Source organism: Rhinichthys klamathensis, unplaced genomic scaffold, assembly GCF_029890125.1.
Source record: "Rhinichthys klamathensis goyatoka isolate OS25496 unplaced genomic scaffold, OSU_Roscu_1.1 h1tg000349l_1, whole genome shotgun sequence".
Lineage (NCBI taxonomy): Eukaryota > Metazoa > Chordata > Actinopteri > Cypriniformes > Leuciscidae > Rhinichthys > Rhinichthys klamathensis.
Window position 1 is genome coordinate 178,399 of NW_026606861.1, and position 24,547 is coordinate 202,945.

Below are 24,547 nucleotides of genomic sequence, written 5' to 3' on the forward strand. Positions count from 1 at the left end.
AAAACACAGAGTAGCTTAAAAAATAGCCTAACTGTCGTGTACTGTCATAACATGATCTTGTGTTGAACTGTCTTGTATTGAATTCTGCTTGTAGTTCAACAGGGTGCTCAAACAATCAAACAACCTTTGGTTTTCCCTGCTGACAAAACCAGCTTAAACCACCCTTAGATGGTTTATCATTCTTAGTTTGTTTATTCCCAGCCCGACCAGCTTGTCTGTAGACTCAATTGTATTGTGTTTGATTGCATATAATACTTTTTTTTAAAAATCTTTGGTGCCTTGGGAAAGTGGGTGGTGATGAGTGGAAAAAACATTATTGTGCAATGTTTTCAGCTTTTTCCAAATGTCTAGTCAAATTAAAGACACACAAACTACACTGAACCTTAACCTCTGAGAATGTCACTGTTTATTTAAAAGAAGGAGGGCAATAGAAAAATAGATATAGGCTACATTTTTACACATTTCAATTTCAATTCAAATGTTAAAGGTGATAGGATCCATCTCACAGATACGTTTATAACTGAAATCACAGGGCACGTCAAACCAGGTTTTCGAATGCGAGTCCAGCACTGCGCAGTCTTCTCCATGAACCCCTCCTGACTGGTGATTATTGGGCTCTTTATGCCATTCATTCCAGTACCTACAGAGAGCAGCGGAACAACCAGGAAAACATCATTATCCCATACAGTGATGTCAATTTAGCAATTTTGTTGTTAGATTTAGCAACTTTTCAGACTACCCCAGCAGCTTCTTCGTTTCCCCCCAAAAAAGCACCTAGTAACAAATTGAGCTATTTTTAAAATTTATTTATCAAAAATTGCTAACTGAAACAAGTGTACAATTTTACCCTCTATAACAATTGCATACTGTATAGCAGGTAGGCTACTGCATTTGGTTTGAAACTTATTTTGTGACCGTTAAAAAAGCATGTTCTTAGAGGGCAATTCTTAGACTATGGGCACTTTCATGTCCTTTGATCATATTTTATAAAAAAACATTTAATTTTGAAAAATTCACACTTTCATTGTTAACTTTACAATGAAAGTACTTTAGAAACTTTTTACCGGTAGTCTACGATGATTTTTTCACCTTTTTAAATATCATTATAGATGCAAATATTGCTGTTTTGTGCTTGTCCCACACCCAGACTTCTGATCTTCAATAATGAAAAAGAAGTGTAAAAAAATGATTTATCTATTTTTTTTTTATATGACTGTATAAAGTATCAGTAAAATAATCAAAACATAATTGTGGTATTTAAGGTCAGACAACTATTAATGTGATTTTATATACAAAATGTAGTTGTCCCACAGTATTGCCGTCATTTCCACCACAACGATGTAATGTCCCTTTTAAAAGGCTTTTTTGAAAGATTAGGCTTGTTTGAGATGCGCCTTGCCTCGCCTGAAATGTAGTCGAGAGTAGGCGGCTGCAGTGAGAGGAGGAGTGAAAAAAGCGCAGGCAAGCCGGACAGATCGCTCTTCTCGCAGTGGATCTGACACCTGTGAGATCAAAGGCGGATATCGCGGGATTCACGGGATTCACACTCGTGCACGGTGTTGCTAATAAATGGATGTATTTTAAGTTTTGTTGCTTGAATATGAAAATAAATATAATGAACAAAACACCCAAAGTACTTATTTAATTCCATTTTAAATAGGCCTATATGTTTATGAATAATTTTTTCTTTAATACAGATAGGCCTATGTGTTTTTTTTTTTTTTTTTTTTTTAAATTACATCACATAGATCGCACTGTCAGAGAGTTTGGGGATATCCACAATTTATCTATACACATAAAACATGATATCAGAGATTTAAAATCAAACATTTTAAAAGAGAACAATACATCACGGTTGTTTAAACCAATGAGCATTAAGCTGTGCCGTCAGCAAGTCGTTTCCCATCATGCTTTTGATCAGCGCAGTCGGTGGAGAGCAACTGCGCGCGACTGCAGAATCCGACACGTGCGCCTTGCGGTCGCGAGAGTTTTTTGACACACGTCAGCATGACATCAGAGCAAGGCGGACCGCACTCGGACACATTTCTAACCAGCATGCATCTCGCGCTGATCACCGGTGATCGGTTCTGCGCAGATTTTGCTCATCTCAAACCATAGACATGATAGGTGTGTTCGACATCGGCTGCGGCTGGATGTAAGCGATCGGCGAGAGTAGCCGCGTGCAGGCGGGGAGGAGCTGCAAACGGAGACGTGAAGTCGGAAGGTGTGTTCGACATCGGCTGCGGCTGGATGTAAGCGATCGGCGAGAGTTGCCGCGTGCAGGCGGGGAGGAGCTGCAAATGGAGACGTGAAGTCGGACACTTTCTGGTTCCCGTAGTGACCGCTCACATGAGGCTTGTTCGACTTCATGCAGCTCTGCGCAGACCGATCGGCGGCAGACTTGAAGCAGTGCATGCCGGTTAGAAATTTTGTCCGACTTGATACAGCGCCGACGCCACGTGACTGTGACGTATGCCATCAAAGTACCGCGAGAGCGATTCGAGAGTAGCCGGAGAACTCAGCCAGCGCAGCTTCTGAAGAGCGGCTGCTCTGGGCTGCACGAGCTCTGATGACGACACAGCTGTTCCACGATTGGCCGGATTCACCGCATGACAACGATCACTTGCGTTTCGTGTTTATTCTCACACCTTTAGTTCACACAAATCAGTTTTTTATAACAGTAAACACTCTTTTCATGTAGTCGTGATGTTAGGCTATATTGTGTTATGTTTATCAAAATAAAAGTGATTAAAAAACGTCGACTGCACTTCATTGATAGTGGCTATTTTGAACTTTATTCTTGTTCAAACAGATGCAGTATGAAGCAGTACATAAAGTATTGAATGAAAATGTGTCTGAAACATCTGTGCATTTGGCAAATATTGAATTTATTTCACTTCAGCTGTGGTAAAGTATACAAACACCACGAGCGGTCACTACGGGAACCAGAAAGTGTCCGACTTCACGTCTCCGTTTGCAGCTCCTCCCCGCCTGCACGCGGCTACTCTCGCCGATCAGTTACATCCAGCCGCAGCCGATGTCGAACACACCTATGGTGTTTGCATACTTTACCACAGCTGAAGTGAAATAAATGCAATATTTGCCAAATACACAGATATTTCAGACACATTTTCATTCAATACTTTATGTACTGCTTCATACTGCATCTGTTTGAACAAGAATAAAGTTCAAAATAGCCACTATCAATGAAGTGCAGTCGACGTTTTTTAATCACTTTTATTTTGATAAACATAACACAATATAGCCTAACATCACGACATGAAAAGAGTGTTTACTGTTATAAAAAACTGATTTGTGAGCTTTAGTGGAACTAAAGGTGTGAGAATAAACACGAAACGCACGTGATCGTTGTCATGCGGTGAATCCGGCCAATCGTGGAACAGCTGTGTCGTCATCAGAGCTCGTGCAGCCCCGAGCAGCCGCTCTTCAGAAGCTGCGCTGGCTGAGTTCTCCGGCTGCTCTCGAATCGCTCTCGCGGTATTTTGATGGCATACGTCACAGTCACGTGGCGTCGGCGCTGTATCAAGTCGGACAACATTTCTAACCGGCATGCACTGCTTCAAGTCAGCCGCCGATCGGTCTGCGCAGAGCTGCATGAAGTCGAACAAGCCTGGACACTTTCTGGTTCCCGTAGTGACCGCTCACGTGGTGTTTGTATACTTTACCACAGCTGAAGTGAAATAAATGCAATATTTGCCAAATACACAGATGTTTCAGAGACATTTTCATTCAATACTTTATGTACTGCTTCATACAGCGTTGGTTTGAACAAGAATAAAGTTCAACATAAGCCTACAGCTAGGCCTACTATCAATGAAGTGGAATCAACGTTTTTTAATCAGTTTTATTTTGATAAACATAACACAATAAATCGCGACTACATGAAAAGAGTGTTTACTGTAATTAAAAAAACTGATTTGTGAGCTTTAGTGGAACTAAAGGTGTGAGAATAAACACGAAACGCACGTGATCGTTGTCATGCGGTGAATCCGGCCAATCGTGGAACAGCTGTGTCGTCATCACAGCTCGTGCAGCCCAGAGCAGCTGCTCTTCAGAAGCTGCGCTGGCTGAGTTCTCCGGCTACTCTCGAATCGCTCTCGCGGTACTTTGATGGCATACGTCACAGTCACGTGGCGTCGGCGCTGTATCAAGTCGGACAACATTTCTAACCGGCATGCACAGCTTCAAGTCTGCCGCCGATCGGTCTGCGCAGAGCTGCATGAAGTCGAACAAGCCTAATATATACATTAGGTGTGTTCGACATCGGCTGCGGCTGGATGTAAGCGATCGGCGAGAGTAGCCGTGTGCAGGCGGGGAGGAGCTGCAAACGGAGACGTGAAGTCGGACACTTTCTGGTTCCCGTAGTGACCGCTCACGTGGTGTTTGTATAGCCTACTTTAGCACAGCTGAAGTGAAATAAATGCAATATTTGCCAAATACACAGATGTTTCAGAGACATTTTCATTCAATACTTTATGTAGCCTACTGCTTCATACAGCGTTTGTTTGAACAAGAATAAAGTTCAACATAAGCCTACAGCTAGGCCTACTATCAATGAAGTGGAATCAACGTTTTTTAATCAGTTTTATTTTGATAAACATAACACAATAAATCGCGACTACATGAAAAGAGTGTTTACTGTTATTAAAAAACTGATTTGTGAGCTTTAGTGGAACTAAAGGTGTGAGAATAAACACGAAACGCACGTCATCGTTGTCATGCGGTGAATCCGGCCAATCGTGGAACAGCTGTGTCGTCATCACAGCTCGTGCAGCCCAGAGCAGCCGCTCTTCAGAAGCTGCGCTGGCTGAGTTCTCCGGCTACTCTCGAATCGCTCTCGCGGTACTTTGATGGCATACGTCACAGTCACGTGGCGTCGGCGCTGTATCAAGTCGGACAACATTTCTAACCGGCATGCACTGCTTCAAGTCTGCCGCCGATCGGTCTGCGCAGAGCTGCATGAAGTCGAACAAGCCTATAGACGCCCTATAGCTTGTTTTCATATGACGTCACGCCACTGCGTTGCCATGGCGCGAAATGCAAATGGAGGGCAGGAAGTGATTTGCTGTATTTAGAAAGCACTATAACAAACTCAAAATGCCTATGTTTTGCGTCGTTTATGGTTACTTAAATCGATCAAACCACGAGGAGTTTTTATCGTGTACCAAAAGTTGTTGTTCATAAGGGGGGAAATGCAAGAAAACCTCCGGAAAAACGGCTTGCAAACTGTAACTTACCTACGTCTGCGGTCGGGAGGAGCCGAATGGGAAAATGCCCGTGCAGTGATCACTTCGTCAAAGGTGAGTTAATACAACTTAAGTGGCTATGTTTGTGTAACGTGTAAGTTAACGTGTAACGTTTCCGAACTTTGTAAAGTCAAAGTATGTCTGTAAGACGAGGTAGTTGCTGATATCTACCGCCTCGATGGCAGGAAACTCTTTCAATTCAGTTGAAAATCGCTCCTCTTCATAACGTAAGGATCACGTCCAACATATGTTTGATTTTTTGTTTATATATTTCTCTTGTAATAGCGTGTAAAGTAGTACAGTACGGACTTTCCTCCATCTCGTCCATTGCGCTCTTTCTTCACTCCCTGCCCTCCATCTGAATTTCGCGCGTCATCATAATCACGTGACTGAAACCCAGCTATTGGCCGCTGGAGCGTACGTCAACGGCGCCGCCATGTTGGGGATGGCAACTTTCCGATACCTCTCATACAGGGAATTGAGAAAAATCCCTGTTTTGTGCGCTGTTTGGGGCTGTACACATCGCCACACAATTGAAAACAGCTTTCGAGGAATTACCTTTCACAAGCAAGACTGAACGTTTGTTTTTGGTTGTATTTGGTCATGATTTAATTAGTAATAGTAACGTTCAGAGGATACATTTAAAAATACTACTGTTATTGTGTCACGAAATGTAGTTTAAATAGTTTTTCAGTCGACAATGTAGTTGTTTAAAGCTCAAATATGTGGTTTGTTTATAAAGATAGCGCCTATTTAAAAATTTGATCTGACGTTTTCGGAGTTGTAAGATGCGCTCAGCGCTCGTCTACCCCGCCTGGAACAGCCGTCCCTCGGCCAGTGCTTTTGAAGTTTTGCCGCTGACTCGGATGTCTGTAGTCTAGTGGTTAAACAATTCGTCTTGTGTATATCTAACGGGCGATCTTTGGTCTCATTAATCTATAAATGGTTCCCTGGTAAATCGTTTTGGCTGAGGGCAAAGTGAAGTTTCATAACTATTTAGGCTATTTTAACGTTGTATCCTGCTGTATGTTTGACTGAAGCTACTTCTGTTATACTGATCAATAAAACTGAAATTTAACAAAAAGAGTTAAATATTAAAGTCACTATTTAACTTATTTTTTATTGTGTATATTCTGTAATTGATATTTCTTATTCTATTGCTATTATTATAGTATTATTAATAAACTATGCTATTATCAATATTTTTATGATTGTATTATTGCACTTATGATATTATATAATTATACTAATCATTACTATTTTATTTGCTGTATACTATTTGTTTATTTTATTTTATTGACTAAACTATTTACTATTACTTCTCACTTTATGTTATATTTACTATTTGCATTGCACTGTAGTTGTACCATAACGTATTATTATAAAGGATCCATCAGTTATCTTTGTTATTGCTAAAATCTGGTCAATCACAGAAAATGCTTTTTCCACAATAAGAAAACTTAAATTATATCTCAGTATGGGGGTCTTCACCATTCTTATCCAAGAATAAAAAGCCAGATACATGACAAGCCTGAGCTTTGACCATTCTTTATTAAAAAAAAAATATTTTACAAGTCTAACTATCGAGATTTTAAATAACTGGAGATGGAACTTTTTGTGCACCACATACAAACCAGTGAAATCGGTTGATAAATGTAAAAACAGTTTGTTTTTATCCAGAAAAAACGCAGCTCCCCCGTTTACTTACATTTGTTCACAGCGCAGTCTTGCCCTCCGCAAAATGGCGGACCCGTTGACGTATCGCAGCAACGTTCCAAAGCGGCCAATAGGGCGTCTATGTATTTATTATGTCTATAGGCTTGTTTGAGATGAGCAAAATCTGCGCAGAACCGATCACCGGTGATCAGCGCGAGATGCATGCCGGTTAGAAATGTGTCCGAGTGCGGTCCGCCTTGCTCTGATGTCATGCTGACGTGAGTCAAAAAAGTCTCGCGACCGCAAGGCGCACGTGTCGGATTCTGCAGTCGCGCGCAGTTGCTCTCCACCGACTGCGCTGATCAAAAGCATGATGGGAAACGACTTGCTGACGACACAGCTTAATGCTCATTGGTTTAAACAACCGTGATGTATTGTTCTCTTTTAAAATGTTTGATTTTAAAACTCTGATATCATGTTTTATGTGTATAGATTATGTGTGGATATCCCCAAACTCTCTGACAGTGCGATCTATGTGATGTAATTTAACACACAAAAAAAAACACACACAAAAAACACATAGGCCTATCTGTATTAAAGAAAAAAATGATTCATAAACATATAGGCCTATTTAAAATGGAATTAAATAAGTACTTTGGGTGTCTTGTTCATTATATTTATTTTCATATTCAAGCAACAAAACTTAAAATACATCCATTTATTAGCAACACCGTGCACGAGTGTGAATCCCGTGAATCCCGCGATATCCGCCTTTGATCTCACAGGTGTCAGATCCACTGCGAGAAGAGCGATCTGTCCGGCTTGCCTGCGCTTTTTTCACTCCTCCTCTCACTGCAGCCGCCTACTCTCGACTACATTTCAGGCGAGGCAAGGCGCATCTCAAACAAGCCTATTGTTTGGGTAGTTTCTATGGAGATGAACAATGACATCACAGCACATGTCTGACATGGAGGAGACTTTTAATTTATTCACCAACTTGGAGAAGAAAACTCAAGGTAAATATTGCTTGAAATGAAAATATTTTTATTGTATGTCATTTCCAAACATGGCGTAAGATCAATTGAGTTTGTAAATAAATAGATTTTTTAACATAAATAGATGTATTTTGCGTGCATGCAATGTTAGCTACCAATTCATAGCTAATCTGTAATACTAGCTTGGATTTTTTTCCAAAATACTGCAGGATTGTCATTTCCACCACCGTCATTTCCAACACATACCTTCTTGGGTGGAAATGACAAATGTGAGGTGGAAATGACATTTATGCTTACAAGGTGCAATTCATAGATTGTGGGGCTACATATGTATATTTTATTTATTGAAATGTACAATGCTAATGTATTTATTCAAATATATATTTGTTGAAATGCCTTTTCATCTATTTTTAAGATGCCGCAGAAGTCAACTGCAGAAAGGTCTCAGTCCTATACCAAAACAGAACCAAACAAACTAATGACTAATGAGATTAATGATTTGTTAAATGGAATTGTCTGTTTCAGAAAGTTTCAAATAAAAGTCTTCTGTTTTTCTACATGGACGTCCATTCATTGTCATTTCCACAACAACCAGTCATTTCCACCCCCTCATAACTTTTTAAAAAATATATACAAAATTCTAATCACTCATTAAAAACTTCAGCATAGTTTATGGGATAATGGTCCACTTAATGTAATAACACTAGTAGTTATTTTTTTAAAATGTATCTAACCAATCCAATATTATATTTCAAGTTGTGGTGGATGTAAGCTTTGTGTTTAGGCTTCATGACAATTAATTTACTTAATCCACAAATCTATGGTAATTGCAATATAGGTATAAACTGGTAATACTATGTGTGAAAGTGGTCTTACACTGTTAAGAAATGATCTATATCATAATATTTTAAAATAATAATCAAATATTTACATGTGATGGAAATGACATTTGTTCAGTGCGGATCGGAAAATATGTCAAAAAACACCAATTTGTCTTTTAATGTAAGTGCGTTCGCTTATGGATCATTAAACTAGACTAGTTATATTTAACTGTTAGACTGTAACAATTTTGATTTGAACACTTTTTTCCCCCTCAAGTTCACAAGGCCAAAAGTGCCTGTAGTTGAAGAACCACCCATGAATGTGTGAACGTACTACATAGGCTATGTCATGTTGTCATTGTCATATGAAGTGTCTATGGAATAATCTGTCTTCATAATCTCGCCGGAAATAGTAGGTCATCCTGGTACTTTTCTCCTACTGTTTTTCGAATATGTATTCAGACATAGGCTACTACTTTTTTGGCACATTGTTTTTCGCATACTTTGTAGTAGGGAAGTATTCGATTAGGGAAGTATTTCCAACACAGCGGCTGCGTCTGAAATCGCATACTCTCGTGAGTAGGTACTTAGTTATTTTGAATAAGTAAATACTTCACTTGACTTCACATAAAAAGTATGATCTCTATATAGTTTGAATGTGTGTAGTATGAATGTAATCTGGACGTACTACATTTGCCATGTTGTCATTATCATGTGACCTACCAGCGTCAGTAGTGTCACTTCACTGTCATTCACAAATCCTCTTCCGTGGCCTCATGGGATAGTAAAGTGTCCATCGTATGCATCCGGATACTTTTTGCCTACTCTTTTATGAGTACTGTTAAATGGGACATACTTAATTTGTCACATACTGTTTTTCGCCCACTATTTAGTAAGTAAGTATGCGATAATCATGTTTTCATGCCATCACATACTGTTTTACATCATTATGCAATGATGCCATCACGCAATGACATCATTAGCAATTTTTAGCAACAAACTGACCTGCCTCTAGCAACTTCTAAAAATTATTTGGCATCAGTGATCCCACCAGTTCACATTAAAATAACCGTCAATGTCTTGACTGTTACTGAGATGTAAAGGAAGAGTTCTAAAATGTTATAAATAGTTTTAGAAATGATATAAATCTAAATTTTGTTCAGTTGATGTGTGTGTGTGTGTGTGCGCGTACGTCTTATTAACCACTGTGTTGTCCACCCATTTCCACACTCCCTCAGTCTCAGCGTCTGATAAGCCGATCCAGAAATGGTAGTCAAATCCACCATGATTGCGTGCGACACCCTCAAGGGTGTGCTGTATTAAAAATAAAAATACATCAAGAGTATATAGCATATAATGAATAAATATATCACAGTGAATAAACATGATGCAAACATTATTTATTGAAATAAATGTTTTTAGAAGAGCATATAATCCATTGAAAAACACTGCCACACTTACATGTTGTTCGTGGCTGTGCAGTATTGTCAGATGGCCATCCATGGACGCGCAGCTCTCTTTGCTGTGCTGCCAGTCAAGTTTATCCTCACTAAAGAAATAACACCTCCCTTCTAAATGCATCCAGTCCTCTGGGCATGGCATACATTTGATCACTGCGGAAGAGAGATGTTAATGATTCTGAATGAAAACCCTTGGGCGTCAAATACCATTCCTGGATACACTTATTTTTGTCTCAGTCCTATATCATTTTTTCCTCACCCGGTTTTGAACAAGTCTGTCCAAGAGTTGTGTATTCTGAGCAGAGGCGGGAGAAACGCTCCTGCATGGTAGTAAGTTTCAGAGACAGAGACCCAGCCTCAGACTCATCACTCTTGACTGGCTCTACAGTGACTGATGATCTGCGACTGTTTACCACTGCAGGGACACAGAGACAGAGAGTTTATACCATCAAAAAAGTGAAGGCCAAGTATGGCAACCCATACTCAGAAATTTTCCTCTGCGTTTAACTCATTAGTTACAAGTTACTGGACACACATTAGGAGTAGTGAGTAGTGAAGCAGTGGGCAGCCATTTTTGCTGTGGCGCCTGGGAGTGATTGGGGGCACCTCAGTCATTCCTGGTATTGAGAATCAAACCTGCAACCTTCAGCTTACCAGTCTGACTCTCTAACCATTTGGGCACAACTGCCCCAGTATTTTAACCAGTAGTCGTGCAAATGCTTATCAGATTCCAAAATGTTTCCCTGTCTTAAAATAAACCACATTTAATTTGAAACCAGCCATTTATTATCATTACCTGATAGGGATATTTGGAATTGATATTATGAATATGTCCTAAAGCTGAATGCAAAACATTCAACAAAAATTCTATTCTATTCTATTCTATTCTATTCTATTCTATTCTATTCTATTCTATTCTATTCTATTATGTATGGATACATGATCCGCTTATTGGCCACTATTATATTTATTATCAGTAATGGTCAGTATTTTTAAATCCTCATTCTCTATATTTTTTAACATTATAAATAGTTTTGCCGCTTAAAGTTACACTATTAAGACTTTATTAATTTAATAACACTGTTGAATGTAATCTTCAGATAATCTCAAAATAAACATCCATTTTCTTGTATATATAATGTTCAAGATTATGCCTAAATTCAGTTTCACAGCATTTAAAATGAGGGTTTTTATTATTTTAATTAATTTTTATTTATTTAGACAAAATATTCTACAATATTAATCAGATAATATTTTGTTTATCAAATAATATTTCATCCATAATTCTACTCTATTCTATTCTATTCTATTTAGGAACACACACTATATCAGTATAATATTGGTTGTTGGCCAATATTATAGATTTGTATTTTATAGATTTCCCATAATTTTACATTTATATATACTTTAGAATCATCATTATCTCATTAAAGGTAATCTTTAAAAACTCTATTAATTTAATAACACATTTAAATCTAATCTTTAGCAAATCTCAAAATGAATATGTGATGCCTAAATTCACGCATTTGTTTGATTTAAGTTTTTACTGTTTGTAATTATTTAGACAAATTAGTAAAGAATATTAATACCAGCGTTTCAGTATCATCCAACATTTTGATATTGGTTCATCTCTAATTCTATTCTATTCTATTCTATTCTATTCTATTCTATTCTATTCTTTATGCAACCCAAAATGCACTTTGACATCACCAGAGAGGCAGATAGAGGCATGCTTACGTACGTGTAGCAGTGTGTTTACTTACAGAAAATGCCAAGTACTATGTTTGCACAAACTGAGGTCAATAGAGCAATGAGCAGGACAAGAGAAGCCTGTCCCCTCAAACACTTCGTCCCTTTCTGAACACCTGTTGAAGCACAAAATCATTGGTTATTACTCTGACTTGTCCCACATGTCTCTTTGTATTCCACTCTCCCCTCAAGTTCACATACAGTTCTCACATTATGAACCCACATACATTACCTTGTTTGCCCTGTGATGTGAGTATGGGTCTGTTCCCACTATGAGAGATGTCTTCTGTGAACTCTTGTAAACTGGTGTAATTTTCAATATCTTCCATCTTAAAACATAAAGTTCAGTAAATCTGTCGACCACCGTCTTCTTTATTTAATAGCTGAGCTTTTTAACTAATGTCTTTATCTTGTAGTCCTGTCCTCCAGATCACCAACAATGAACTAACAGTCCATGAAGAGGAGAGCAATCAAAGGAGAGCTTCCCTGGAAGAATTAAGAAGAGAAAGTTCTTCCTGAGTTTTCTCTGCTCAGACTTGTACGAACTGCTCCTTTTTACAGCTCTCTCGGCTCTAACTTTTCTCCCCTTTTCTCCCCCGCCCCCTTATATCTGTGGTCACGTGCCCATTTCAGGGCTGGAACACTGAGAATTAGAAGAGAGATGGTTATGCAATACTGAATTGTTTTCAATGAGTCAGTAGTAGATTGTTCTAGCCAAAAAGAACAGTTTGTTCATAATAGTGTAATAAGTTTTTTCCCCCAGATATATTCCTGTAAAATGTTTCATACTGAACAAGTTGCGAAATCCAGCTGTACACAAAACATCAAAACCAAGTTTGTATTTAATTTCAGATTATTTACTTTTGTGTGTACAATGGAGTCTTAAGGCTAAAAGCAACTTAATTATAAGTGAAACATATAATATTAATTCCCTTTTCTGGGAAATTGTGCTAATCTGACATCTAATTATTGAAGTTAGTACAGCCATACTTTTTAACTGGTCCGCACAAAGCAGTGCTTAACCTGAAGATGATATTTTGACGAATGTGGGTGACTAAAAAATTTAAAATACTATGGAAGTCATTAGGGAGCAGCAACTGTTTGGTTACCAACATTCTTTAAAATATCATCCTTTATGTTCACTTCAACTTCATTTTTGGGTGAATTAACCCTTTCATATAGCAAAATAGTTTTATGAACTTTTAAAAATGCTTCTTATATCTTTTGTTGTCATTCCATCGGTCAGTATTTTGGTGGAAATCCAAAACCGAAAAAATATGTAAGCTAAAATAAATCTGACCCAGACCACATTACATTTGGGTTTCTGTGGCTAGGGTTAAACACTATATCACTAAAGGTTTTGGCAAACTCTCTTGTGCTACTTTCAGAGACTGATGAGACATACAACTGATGTGAGGAAAAAAACAAGCCAAAAGCATGACTCAGCACTGTCACAAAATCATGACGCGAGCTTTTGGTCAATCCATGACTCGGAATTTATGCAAATTATTCTGGCCTGATTTAATATGACACTGCTGTTTTAATATTTAACTGACAGAGCTCTGTACTGATATGTTTTCTTCTCTGGATCAGAATATAGACATTTTAGTCCATAATGTATGTACTGTATATCTTCGTCAACATCACACTATTTTTCCTGTGGAGACAAATTTCTTTTTGCTAATCTGTCTCCATCTTTTTTTGTCTTCCTTTCTTTTAAAATCCAGTTTAACTGAGTTTAACTTTTCCAATGCGTGACTCAGCCATTCCTCAGATAGGAGTCGCTTTCCTACTTGAGATAAAAAGGACCTTCAGTGAGTAGAGAAAACCCCCGAATGAATACATTTCATGAGGGAGTATATACCCCTGACTCTTGTTTATACATTTGAATTTGACAGTAGATCAATTACAGCATCTCTGGTGTGGTGTTTTACATCGTTTTTCCTCCTTCTGTCAAAGAAAATTCAATTTCATTCCACTGCTGTGGAGAAATGAATAAATTCTGCTAAATGAATAAATGTAAATGTGAATGTAAAACTTCAGTTGTATTAGTTTATATTGACTTTTCCCTTGTGTATATTGCACCGTGTCCTGTATGCCTTCTCAGATTTTTCTGTCTCTTGCAGCTGTTCGTTTATCATAAAAAGGTTATTCTGCATGGCCTCGGCTGCATTCCTTTCCTGTCTCCAGCTGTTTCTTCACTTCCTGTTCCTGCTTTCTCAAAAAACGGCTGCATCTCTGAAAGCAATAATTATAATAATAATAATAATAATAATAATAATTTAAAAACATACAAACACTAACTGACTTTAGTATCACAAATCATTTTGAGATAGGCCCTAACTGTGCGGTGTAATTACATCACAATAAGATTTTTTAGTTTTTTTAGTTTTTTAACCCCAGTCATACTTAAATTGTTTATGCCATATTATTTTGTTCCCTGTTGTCTTTGGCAATAAATAAATAAATAAATAAGTAAATCCCAGTCCATCCTTCAGCACGTATAAGATAAAAAGACTCCAGCAGACTTCCTTAAAAATACAGTAATTGCCACTTAATGAGTTCAATTTAACAAGCTTTATAATGTCTTAAAAAGCAGTGAGTTGAAATAGTTTTTTTTTACCGAGATTCGTGTTCGAAGGTGTCACGATCCGTTCACGAAAAGTAGCCAATGCAGTGCTTTACCCCGGACTCAGTAGGGAGCGCGTTCTGGGGTGCTTCTCATTTCTTATTTGTGCATCCTCGTTTCCTTTCCTCGCTTCCTTTCCTCGCGTCTCAGCTCCACCCCCTGTAGGACGCGAGGGAAGGCTGCAAGGAAAAAAAAGAGGACGGAGGAATTGAATGAAAGCTTTTTTATACATTGGAATACTTGATCACTCGAGCGTCACTCCACTGCGTCATCAGCAGTGCTCAAAGGATCTGCCCTTATGTTGTTAAAGTTTGTTTATTTAAGAAATTCATTAGAAATAATAATAAAGCAAGATGCCTTGTTGAAATATGTGAGTTGTGTGGTTTATGTAAACTACAAAAGTAAAGTATAAATTCAAATGATTGTGACAGATGTGAAGGGGGAGGAGAATTGATACGTGCGTCATGTTTAGTCGATAAAACGTCTCCGGTTACTATCGTAACCTCGGTTCCCTGAGAGGCGGGAACGAGACATTACGTCATACTGACGTATATGGGAACTCCTCCCCTTCTCCATTTTCACTGAAATCTTATAGATTAACGCCAGCTGGAGACAGCTGGCCAATTGACGCAAAACATGCAAATGCTGACCGGTCCGCGGGCAGTATAAAAAGCATGGGCGCGACAATTACGTCAGAATCAAGACTGAACGCTAGCACAGCTGATCAAACGGCGAGCACGGCGGTTGACGTAATGTCTCGTTCCCGCCTCTCAGGGAACCGAGGTTACGATAGTAACCGGAGACGTTCCCTTTCAAGGCGGTCACTTCGACATTACGTCATACTGACGTATATGGGAACTGTATAGAATTCCGCCGTGAGCGCAGTGAAGATAAGCCCTGAACGGGGTCAAGCTACACTCCCACAGGAACAACAGTTCTAAGCCAGCAGCGCCGCTAGGAGCACTCAAAACTGATAGGCGAAATTAGACCAACGTCTGCTCCGGCTTACCAAGTTGCGCATCCACTGCAATGAGGCGAAGGCTGCACTGGACAGGGCAGCACAACACCATAAGCACTCGAGCACAAGAGCTAACACAGTGTCGACGGCATAGTGGTGACAGCTGCATAACCTTAAGCCACACACAGAGTTAACAGTACGTTGGAACTACTGCGTAATGTGGAAACAGCTATGTAACCTTATAGTCATAACCCAGAGTTAGCAGCAATGGTAACTCTGCAACACAGACTACTGCACAGCTGGTGGTAAGTTTCATGAGTACATTGATAAAAACTCACCGAACCCACGACGCTAAGGTGGTGCATCAAACTTGGAACCCTGGCGAATGTGTTCTGAGAAGACAGCCAGCATACCAAGTCTCTGTATAAAACAGCACGTCCCTAGTACCATCCACCAAGCACACAAACAGCTGGTAGACTGCTGCCTAGTGATCCACGTACATCCACAAATCCCTTACAGGGCCAACATCACTCTGAGCATCGGCATCATGCGAGGCTGAAACTCAGCAGATAAGGCGGGCAGGGATCAACCTGTGCTCCGAACGGCGTAAGCGACTTCGGAACGTAGCTTGGCATCGGACTGAGAGTGACGCTGCAGTCATCAGGTCCGAGACAATGCGACAACATTCACTAGAATGAGCGTAAGTCTCCAAGTGCTTCGCTGGGGCGAGAGCCGGTGGTAAGGCCATCTCAAGGAGAGCTCGTCTCAGCACTTGTCAGTGTGAAGTGTCTTGCTCAACTAAGGACCCAGCAGCGGACACACAAGAAGGTTCCACAGCTTGGGGCTGGGGTGCCACCTTGTAGAACATAGCCGATGTTCTATAGCCAACGTACAGAAGTGCAATCAACACATAACTGAATGTACATAAACACAGTGTCAGTGGCCGTAGCGACGACAACTGTGAATATACGCAATTAGAAAATAGCCCCATAATAGCATAGCACCTCAGTAAGCAAACAAACACAGTCATAACTGTAGCTACAACTGTGAAAATATGAGTTTGCACAGAATAACTAGTTGCCCTGATAGGAACGGGGCAATATAACAGCGTAGCACATGCACGTACAGCATAGGTCGCTGTAGCGCCAACTTAATACACGCAGTTAGCTCCGTATTAGGCTGAAAGGCAACACCGCTGCATGAACACACCCATTTGTAAATAAATGCAGCGCATGTCGCCGTATCGACGGAGACTGTGAATATGCACAGTCTGACTGGGATAGCTAGTTGCACTGAAATACAGGGCAACATGGCAGCATAACACAAGTGAGTAAGGAATAGCGCATCCTTGCATGTACATAACGCAGCGTAAGTCGCTGTAGCAACAGAGACTGTGTAGAGACAGAAACTAAGATGCATAGTTAGATTAGGATGGCTAGCAGCACTGAAGGAAACAGGGCAGCATTACAGCATAACACATCCGATTACGTACATACATCCAGAACTGTGAATATGCACGGTTAGATTAGGATAGCTAGTTTTGCACTGAAGGAAACAGGGCAACAAAATAGCAAAAACACGTCCTTGTACGTGCCGTGTAGTCGCCATAGCGACAGAACTGAATATGCAGTTAGATAGGATAGCTGGATGTTGCACTGAGGATAGAGGGCAACATAACAGCATTACCCATCAGTGTGCACATATCAAGCATCTGAGTGTATAATGCGGTGCAAGTCGACGAAGCGACCGAGACTGCATGAATATGCACAGTTCACATAATGGTCAGTTACGTTCGCAACATAACTGCATAACGCTTCAGTGTGGACACAGATGCAGCGCAAGTCGCCGTAGCGACAAACTGTGACTATGCACAGTTAGATAGGATAGCTAGGTGCACTGAAGGATACAGGGCAACGCGTTAGCATAGTCACATTAGTGTGTACAAAAACACAGCGTCAGAGGCATCGCGACATCGACTGTGAATACATAGTAAGTCAGAATAGCCGGTTGCACTGATGATACAGGGCAATATTTAGCGGCGTAAACATAGCACATCAGTGCGTAGCGTGTACACAGCGTCAGTTGCCCCGCACAACAACTGTGTACGTAATCAGAATAGCCATTTGCACTGAAGGATACAGGGCAATGTACGACGGCATAAATCATAACACATACAGTGTGTAGAGTGTACATAGACACGGCGTCAGTTGCATCACACGACAACTGTGAATATGCACTGCGTAGTAATCAGAATAGCCATTTGCACTGAAGGACACAGGGCAATATACAATGGCATAAATCATTACACATAACAGTGGGTTGTATGTACGTAACAGTGTCAGTTGCATCGCACCACACTGTGAATACGTAGTAATCAGAATAGTTATTTGCACTGAAGGACACAGGGCAAAATACAAAGGCAAAACTCATAACACATAGTGTGTAGTGTGTACATAACACAGCGTCAGTTGCATCGCACGACAACTGTGAATACGTACTGCATAGTAATCAGAATAGCCATTTGCACTGAAAATTACAGGGCAATATATAATGGCATAAATCCCAACACGTAACGCTGTGTAGTGAGTACGTAACACAGCGTCAGTCGCTTGCACAACAACTGTGAATACGTAGTAATCAGAATAGCCATTTGCACTGAAGGATACAGGGCAACAACGGTAAAATTCATAACGCAGTGTACAGTGTGTACGTAACACAGCGTCAGTTGCATCGCAAGACTGTGAATACGTAGTAATCGGAATAGCCATTTGCACTGAAGGATAAGGAACAGGGCAATATGTAATGGCATAAATCATACACATAACAGTGCGTAGTGTGTACGTAACACAGCGTCCGTTGCAACGCAACAACTGTGAATACGTAGTAATCAGAATAGCCAGTTGCACTGAAGGGTACAGGGCAATATCGTGGCATAAGCATAACACACACATATCAGTGTACATAAACACAGCGTCAGTGGCATCGCACAACTGTGAATCAGAATAGCCATTTGCACTGAAGGATACAGGGCAATTTATAGCGGCATGAATCACGAACACATATCAGTGTGTAGAGTGCACGTAAACGCAGCGTCATTTTATCGCACAACAACTGTGAATACGTGGTAATCAGAATAGCCATTTGCACTGAAGAAACAGGGCAGCATATAACGGCGCAAATCTTAGCACATATAGTGTGCAGTGTGAACATAAACACAGCGTCAGTGGCTTAGCGACAACACTGTGAAAACGTGGTTAAATCAGAATGGCCAGTTGCACTTAGGGATACAGGGCAATATATAAGGGCATAACAGTTAAATCATAGCACAAATCAGTGTGCAGTGTGTACATAAACACAGCGTCAGTGGCGTAGCGACAACAACTGCGATTATGTGGTTAAATCAGAATGGCCAGATGCACTGAGGGATACAGGGCAATATATAAGGGCATAACAGTTAAATCATAGCACAAATCAGTGTGCAGTGTGTACATAAACACAGCGCCAGTGGCAAAGCGACAACAACTGCGATTATGTGGTTAAATCAGAATGGCCAGATGCACTGAGGGATACAGGGCAATATATAAGGGCATAACAGTTAAATCATAGCACATATCAATGTGCAGTGTGTACATAAACACAGCGTCAGTGGCAAAGCGACAACAACTGTGGATACGTGGTAATCAGAATAGCCATTCGCACTGAGAGAAACAGGGCAATATATGACGGCACAAATCATATCACATACCAGTGTGTAGTCTGAACATAAACACAGCGTCAGTGGCGTAGCGACAACAACTGTGGATACGTGGTTAAATCAGAATGGCCAGTTGCACTGAAGGATACAGGGCAGCCTGACGACATAAGCTGTAAGCTGTGCACCTCCATTACCAGAGCGGGGCGTCCTGACGCGGCGCTCTCCGTGGCCTGTGTCGCCACATTCCCGGTCCCGCCCTCTGCCAACGGTGAAGATCCGGTTCGTTTCGGGTTCGAACCGTTTTGGCGGCTGTAGCCGAATTAGGCGGGACGAGGTGCCGACGAAGAGAGACATCGAGGAAGGCTGGACCGTATAGAGATCAAAAGTTTCGGTTTAATGTCTGGCCGCGGCGAGACTAAATTTCATGCTGTGAGAGCTGGGATCGAACACGGGTCTCCCGTGCGACGGCTTTGGGTTTCGCCACTGAACCACAGGGGGAAATGACCACTTTCGCGCCTTTAGACACAGAGCCATCGCCTTGCCTCGTCTCTCTGGATGCGTCTTCGCATGACTTACCATAGGACGTCGTGAAGACGGAATCTTTTTGAAGTAGCTTGGCTGATAGATACCGAGCTAAGTAAAATAATAAAAGTATCCTTTCCGACGAAGCCTATCGCGTCGAGTCCTTCTAGCGAGCCCGCGAAAAGGACCGGAGAGGCGACGGGCAGGTTAAAATGCATCTGCTGCGAGAGCCGGGATCGAACACGGGTCTCTCGCGCGAAGGCTTCGGGTTCCGCCACTGGGCCACAGGGGGGAACGACTGTTAACTCTTCTTTGGGCGTGAGAGGGCCCACCAGCAGCCGCTGGCGGCAGTGGGCCTCATCCCTGCTGATGCCCGGGTTTATGAGGGCGCGTACCGGTAGACCAGCACGTATGCCTGTCGTCCGTGAGTGCGGCCTCGGTAGATCCTTGTTTGGGTAGAGCGAGTCGATACCGCACATATCTGGCATGTAGCAGCCATCGGATGCGGGGAGGAAACGTGGTGAGTAACCTCCATTGCAACTTCCACGATGACTTCAGATAAGACTTCTAGCGTGAAGAAAGAGATTCTGACGTAATTGTCGCGCCCATGCTTTTTATACTGCCCGCGGACCGGTCAGCATTTGCATGTTTTGCGTCAATTGGCCAGCTGTCTCCAGCTGGCGTTAATCTATAAGATTTCAGTGAAAATGGAGAAGGGGAGGAGTTCCCATATACGTCAGTATGACGTAATGTCGAAGTGACCGCCTTGAAAGGGAACTCTTCCGCAAAGGGTACACCTCACTGATCTATATAATGACTGGATAGCTCATGACGTTCTAAACTGCCACCAGGCAGTGAAGCCACCGGAAGTGTTCGAGCGGCCATCTTACGATTCCCTACCAGCAGAGGGCTCCAATGGCCGTTATACAGAGATAGGTAGCTCCGACGGCACTTTTAAGATGACCCGCTGCGCATCAACAAGTGTAAAACGAAGATCACAAAAGGATCTTGAAAAACTGCTCACAGGTTGTACTTTAAGCTCATATATAGTAATTTATATGCACAATTGTCGCTATTTCCGTGTTGTTTAAAAAAAAATTATAGCCTACTATGCAGTCTTTCACAGACGTATTCAAGTTTAAACCCAATAAACGTATTATTCAATGCATTACTTCTTATAAATTTAATTAAATGCATATGTTTCATATTTTCATGTCAACCCGTGTTCAGTTTGACCACGAACCATGCGCTGTCACTTTAATTCAGCGCCTGCTGCAGCACAAACGATCTCTGCACGCACCGGACAGGACGGGCATCCGCGTGCAGTGAAAGCTCCAACCTGTTGACATGGGTATGGTAAAAAATATGCACTGCAAACGGAGTAGGCCTATGTGTAAACCCCTTATTTACACTGCACACATCTGCGGCGCATTATGGCTCCGACAATGTTTTATTCCTACCTTCACGCGGTGTCAACTCGCACCGGGAGCATTTCCACGTGATTTGCCGATTTGTGGGCGCGATCAGCTCCGGTAGCCGTGTCGCAGCTGTAAACGCGCCGCAGACGTGTGCAGTGTAAATAAGGGGTAAATAAGAGGTGAAACAGGTGTACATTAACCCATACAATTTGTATTATGCATTTCCTGGACATGTTCTTGCTAACTAATCAAATACTTGAACAGACTACTGATCTATCTGTAAAACACAATCAGAAAGAGCTACATTTTAAGTTCACAATTCACATATACTTAATTTTTAGTAAGCAGGAATAATTTCCGACTTTAAACAAATACCCATTTAAATGCTTAGGATGTTTGCGTTGTAAGACTGTTCAGGGAGACTTTAGATTTAAAGACGGTGTCTCGTTATGCAATGTTTTCTCAGTCAAATCATACAATTTCCTATTGATTCAATAGAACGCGTGAGCTCACTAGGGAATCACAATATGGCGGCGCGGTGGCTTCACTGTTTATGACGTCATGAGCTATCCAGTCATTCTATATAGATCAGTGGTACACCTGTGTATCCTCGCTCATAGCTCCTCTGGAAGCCTCCTCACTCCTCGATCCTCGCCTCCTCGCGGTGCAATTAGAGAATTGAGATGTCCTTCAAGATGGCTGAGCTTGATTGGTTTCCGGGTCATAGGATGGAGGACGGAGGAGCGAGGAGACGAGGAGGGATATTGAGAAGCACCCAAGGACTACTTAGACGACTAATGCATTTATAGCACAACCTTCTGTGTTCTGCGTCTTTTCAGTATGCGTTGGTTTCAGCTGTCTGCCCTATTATAGTGCGTGCACTTCGCTCGTCCCGCGGATTTATTCCGGACGCTGTGTTTTGTATGCATGCTTTTAACAGCTGTTCTGATGTTGTATGCACCAGCACTTCTTGCTTCATTATGCTGTATGCGCCAATATTAGTATCACTCTGTGATATAGCGTCGGCTCGACCGTGTTCAGGGTGGAGCTGAAGGCGCCGGCGAAGTTTTGGCACTCTGCCAGCTAGATGCATGATGGTTTCAACTAGGTCCGGGACCGGTACCCGAACTGGGTGAGGCGGGGCTTTAGTTCTTTGTTGTATTGACCTTCTTCGGCATGTGTAACATTTTTCTGTCAACGCATATATCCGTCGCGATCGATATCGCACGTTTGTCGATGGAGCAGGTTAAGAGCATACCAAATGTTCTGACATCTAGCTGTACAAAGTACACAGGCTACATCGTAATTTCCATTTTAATGGAGAGTAAAACAAAGGCAGAACACCGTATAATCTGATAGATAGCATTATTTGATAGAACGCCAGCACCGTAACATCATATTGACGCGCAGCTAAACAAAGGCAGAGTGCCGTAACTCAATATGAGCGTTCCAAAACTAAGCCAAAGAGCCGTAACTGGTGTTACGGTGTTCTGCCTTGGTTTCTCATGGGCTTTTGGAAGTTACGGTTAAGACAAACCATTATTTTCTCGAAAAAACAACGGAATTGACTCAAGATACTTATCCACATGATAAAGGAGGTCTTGAATGTGCCAAAAATATCAATAACTCATTTTCAACCAAAAACGAAGTTACGGTCTTTTGCCTTTGCACGGCAGTACTGTGCTGCTAATAACAATGATGAAGATTTTGATTCTGCTATAGTAATCGAATCAGCCACAGGCGGTCTGAATAAGCAATACAAAGATATGCTGATGAACAGTGCTGTTGATATCCAAACGTGGGCAGATTTGCTTGAAGGCGGCTGCTGTTTCAGCTGAAGGGGAAGCCCTTCCCCGCAATGATGTGACCTGCTATAACTGTGATGAGTTAGGCCATACTTCCCGAAACTGTCCCAAGTCAGTTGCTAAATGTAGAAATTGTGGTAGGGAAGGTCACATTGCGAAACATTGCCGTAGACCCAAGAATAAAGGAAACGGGAAAAAGGGAGGTAACAAAAATAATGCTTCTAATGATAAAAAAGAAGCTTCCCCATCTGTCACTCTGTCTCAAGCTGATCTTGCAAAGCTGAAACAGCTGATAGGTGGGGACTAGGGGTCAGCGGCCTCCGGTAATAGTAATTATGCTGACACTCGTCCATTCATAAACGCGTTGTTAGGAGGCCGGCAATGCATTGCTTTAATTGACACGGGTGCTACAGTATCGATTACTGATCTCGATCTTGAGATCACTTCTGAAACTTTGTATATAGAAGGCCTAAATGGCAAAAAGGTGTTTCACAAATCCGTTTCTGTTCCTCTAACCCTTTCTGATTCTGACAAAGTGTACTGGACTGAGTTTTGGGTGGGAAATAATACTGTGGGGACTATTATCGGTGTTGACATTCTAAAAGAACTCGAAGCTGATGTTTTGCTTTCAAAGGATAAGCTCGTGCTTGGCTGCAATGAAACAATTCGCTTATCTCACTCTGGTCCCCACCATGAGAGATGTGCAGTGGCTGAACCTGTTGGTTTAACTGAAACTCGTCCTGAGTGGAAGTTCATAATTTCAAAATTCCCAGAGGTATGGGCAAAAGACAAATATGATTGTGGTCTTGCACAGATCCAGCCACTAAGCATCTCAGGTCCTATGCATGTGGCCAAACGACAATATCCTTTGAAAAATGAAGCTAGAGAAGGAGCTGACATTGTTGTGGATGAGTTAAGTGAGCGGGGAATAATTATTCCATGTTCCTCTCCCACTAATTCTCCAATGTGGCCTGTCAGAAAAGCGGACGGAAGTTGGCGCTTGACGATTGACTATACTTGTCTGAATTCTGTTTCTGAGAAAGTACACCCTCTGGTGGCCAACCCCGCAACTATCCTTCATGAAATAGGAGCTGAACATTGTTATTTCACTGCTCTTGATATTTCTAACGGTTTTTGGACTTGTCCCTTAGCCAAGGAGGACCAAGGGAAATTTGCTTTTACCAGCAGGGGTCGCCAATGGACCTGGAGTCGGCTTCCACAAGGCTTCTGCAACAGCCCCACCTTGTTTCATCAGGTACTAGCATCCTTCATCGATCCGGTAAGAAAACAAATTGAAAATGACGGATCTGTTGTCCTGCAATATGTGGATGACATTTTAATTGCTAGTCCAACTAAGTTCAAACATTTGACTGCTGTCCAAACTGTTTTGAATGCCCTCCAAAACGGGGGATTCAAATACCCCTTTTCCACCAACAAGAACCGGGTGCTGGTTCAGAGCCAGAGCCAGAGCTGGTTCGGAGTTGGTTCGACTGACAAGCTTACTAAGAACCGGTTTGCCTTTCCACCGGCTAGAGAGCCACAACAGAGCCAGATCTTACGTCACTGCATACGT

At 41.4% G+C, this 24,547-nt stretch overlaps 1 protein-coding gene across 2 annotated transcripts; it reads right to left on the reverse strand.

The window, feature by feature from the left end:
- Window positions 1–389: 389 nt before the first annotated feature.
- Window positions 390–12,516, reverse strand: cldc1 (C-type lectin domain containing 1). Of its 2 annotated transcripts, XM_056232588.1 has the most exons (6): window positions 12,181–12,515; window positions 11,963–12,064; window positions 10,459–10,614; window positions 10,201–10,352; window positions 9,932–10,053; window positions 390–640 (listed from the first exon to the last, which is right to left on the reverse strand). In XM_056232588.1, exons 1-6 carry the CDS (start codon window positions 12,275–12,277, stop codon window positions 475–477), a joined length of 795 nt encoding a protein of 264 aa, XP_056088563.1. In that variant the 5' UTR covers window positions 12,278–12,515; the 3' UTR covers window positions 390–474. The 2 variants fall into 2 exon arrangements, with proteins under 2 accessions (XP_056088563.1, XP_056088564.1); XM_056232589.1 differs by lacking the exon at window positions 11,963–12,064 and having other exon boundaries at window positions 12,181–12,516.
- Window positions 12,517–24,547: the final 12,031 nt, after the last annotated feature.

Bases quoted from the DNA above. Each gene is read 5' to 3' on its own strand.
- cldc1 (XM_056232588.1), bottom strand. From the start codon at position 12,277: ATGGAAGATATTGAAAATTACACCAGTTTACAAGAGTTCACAGAAGAC. The intron at 10,615-11,962 runs GTAAGTAAACAC...GTGTCCCTGCAG, and splicing joins CATAGTACTTGGCATTTTCT to TGGTAAACAGTCGCAGATCA. The intron at 10,054-10,200 runs GTAAGTGTGGCA...TTTTTAATACAG, and splicing joins TGCACAGCCACGAACAACAT to CACACCCTTGAGGGTGTCGC.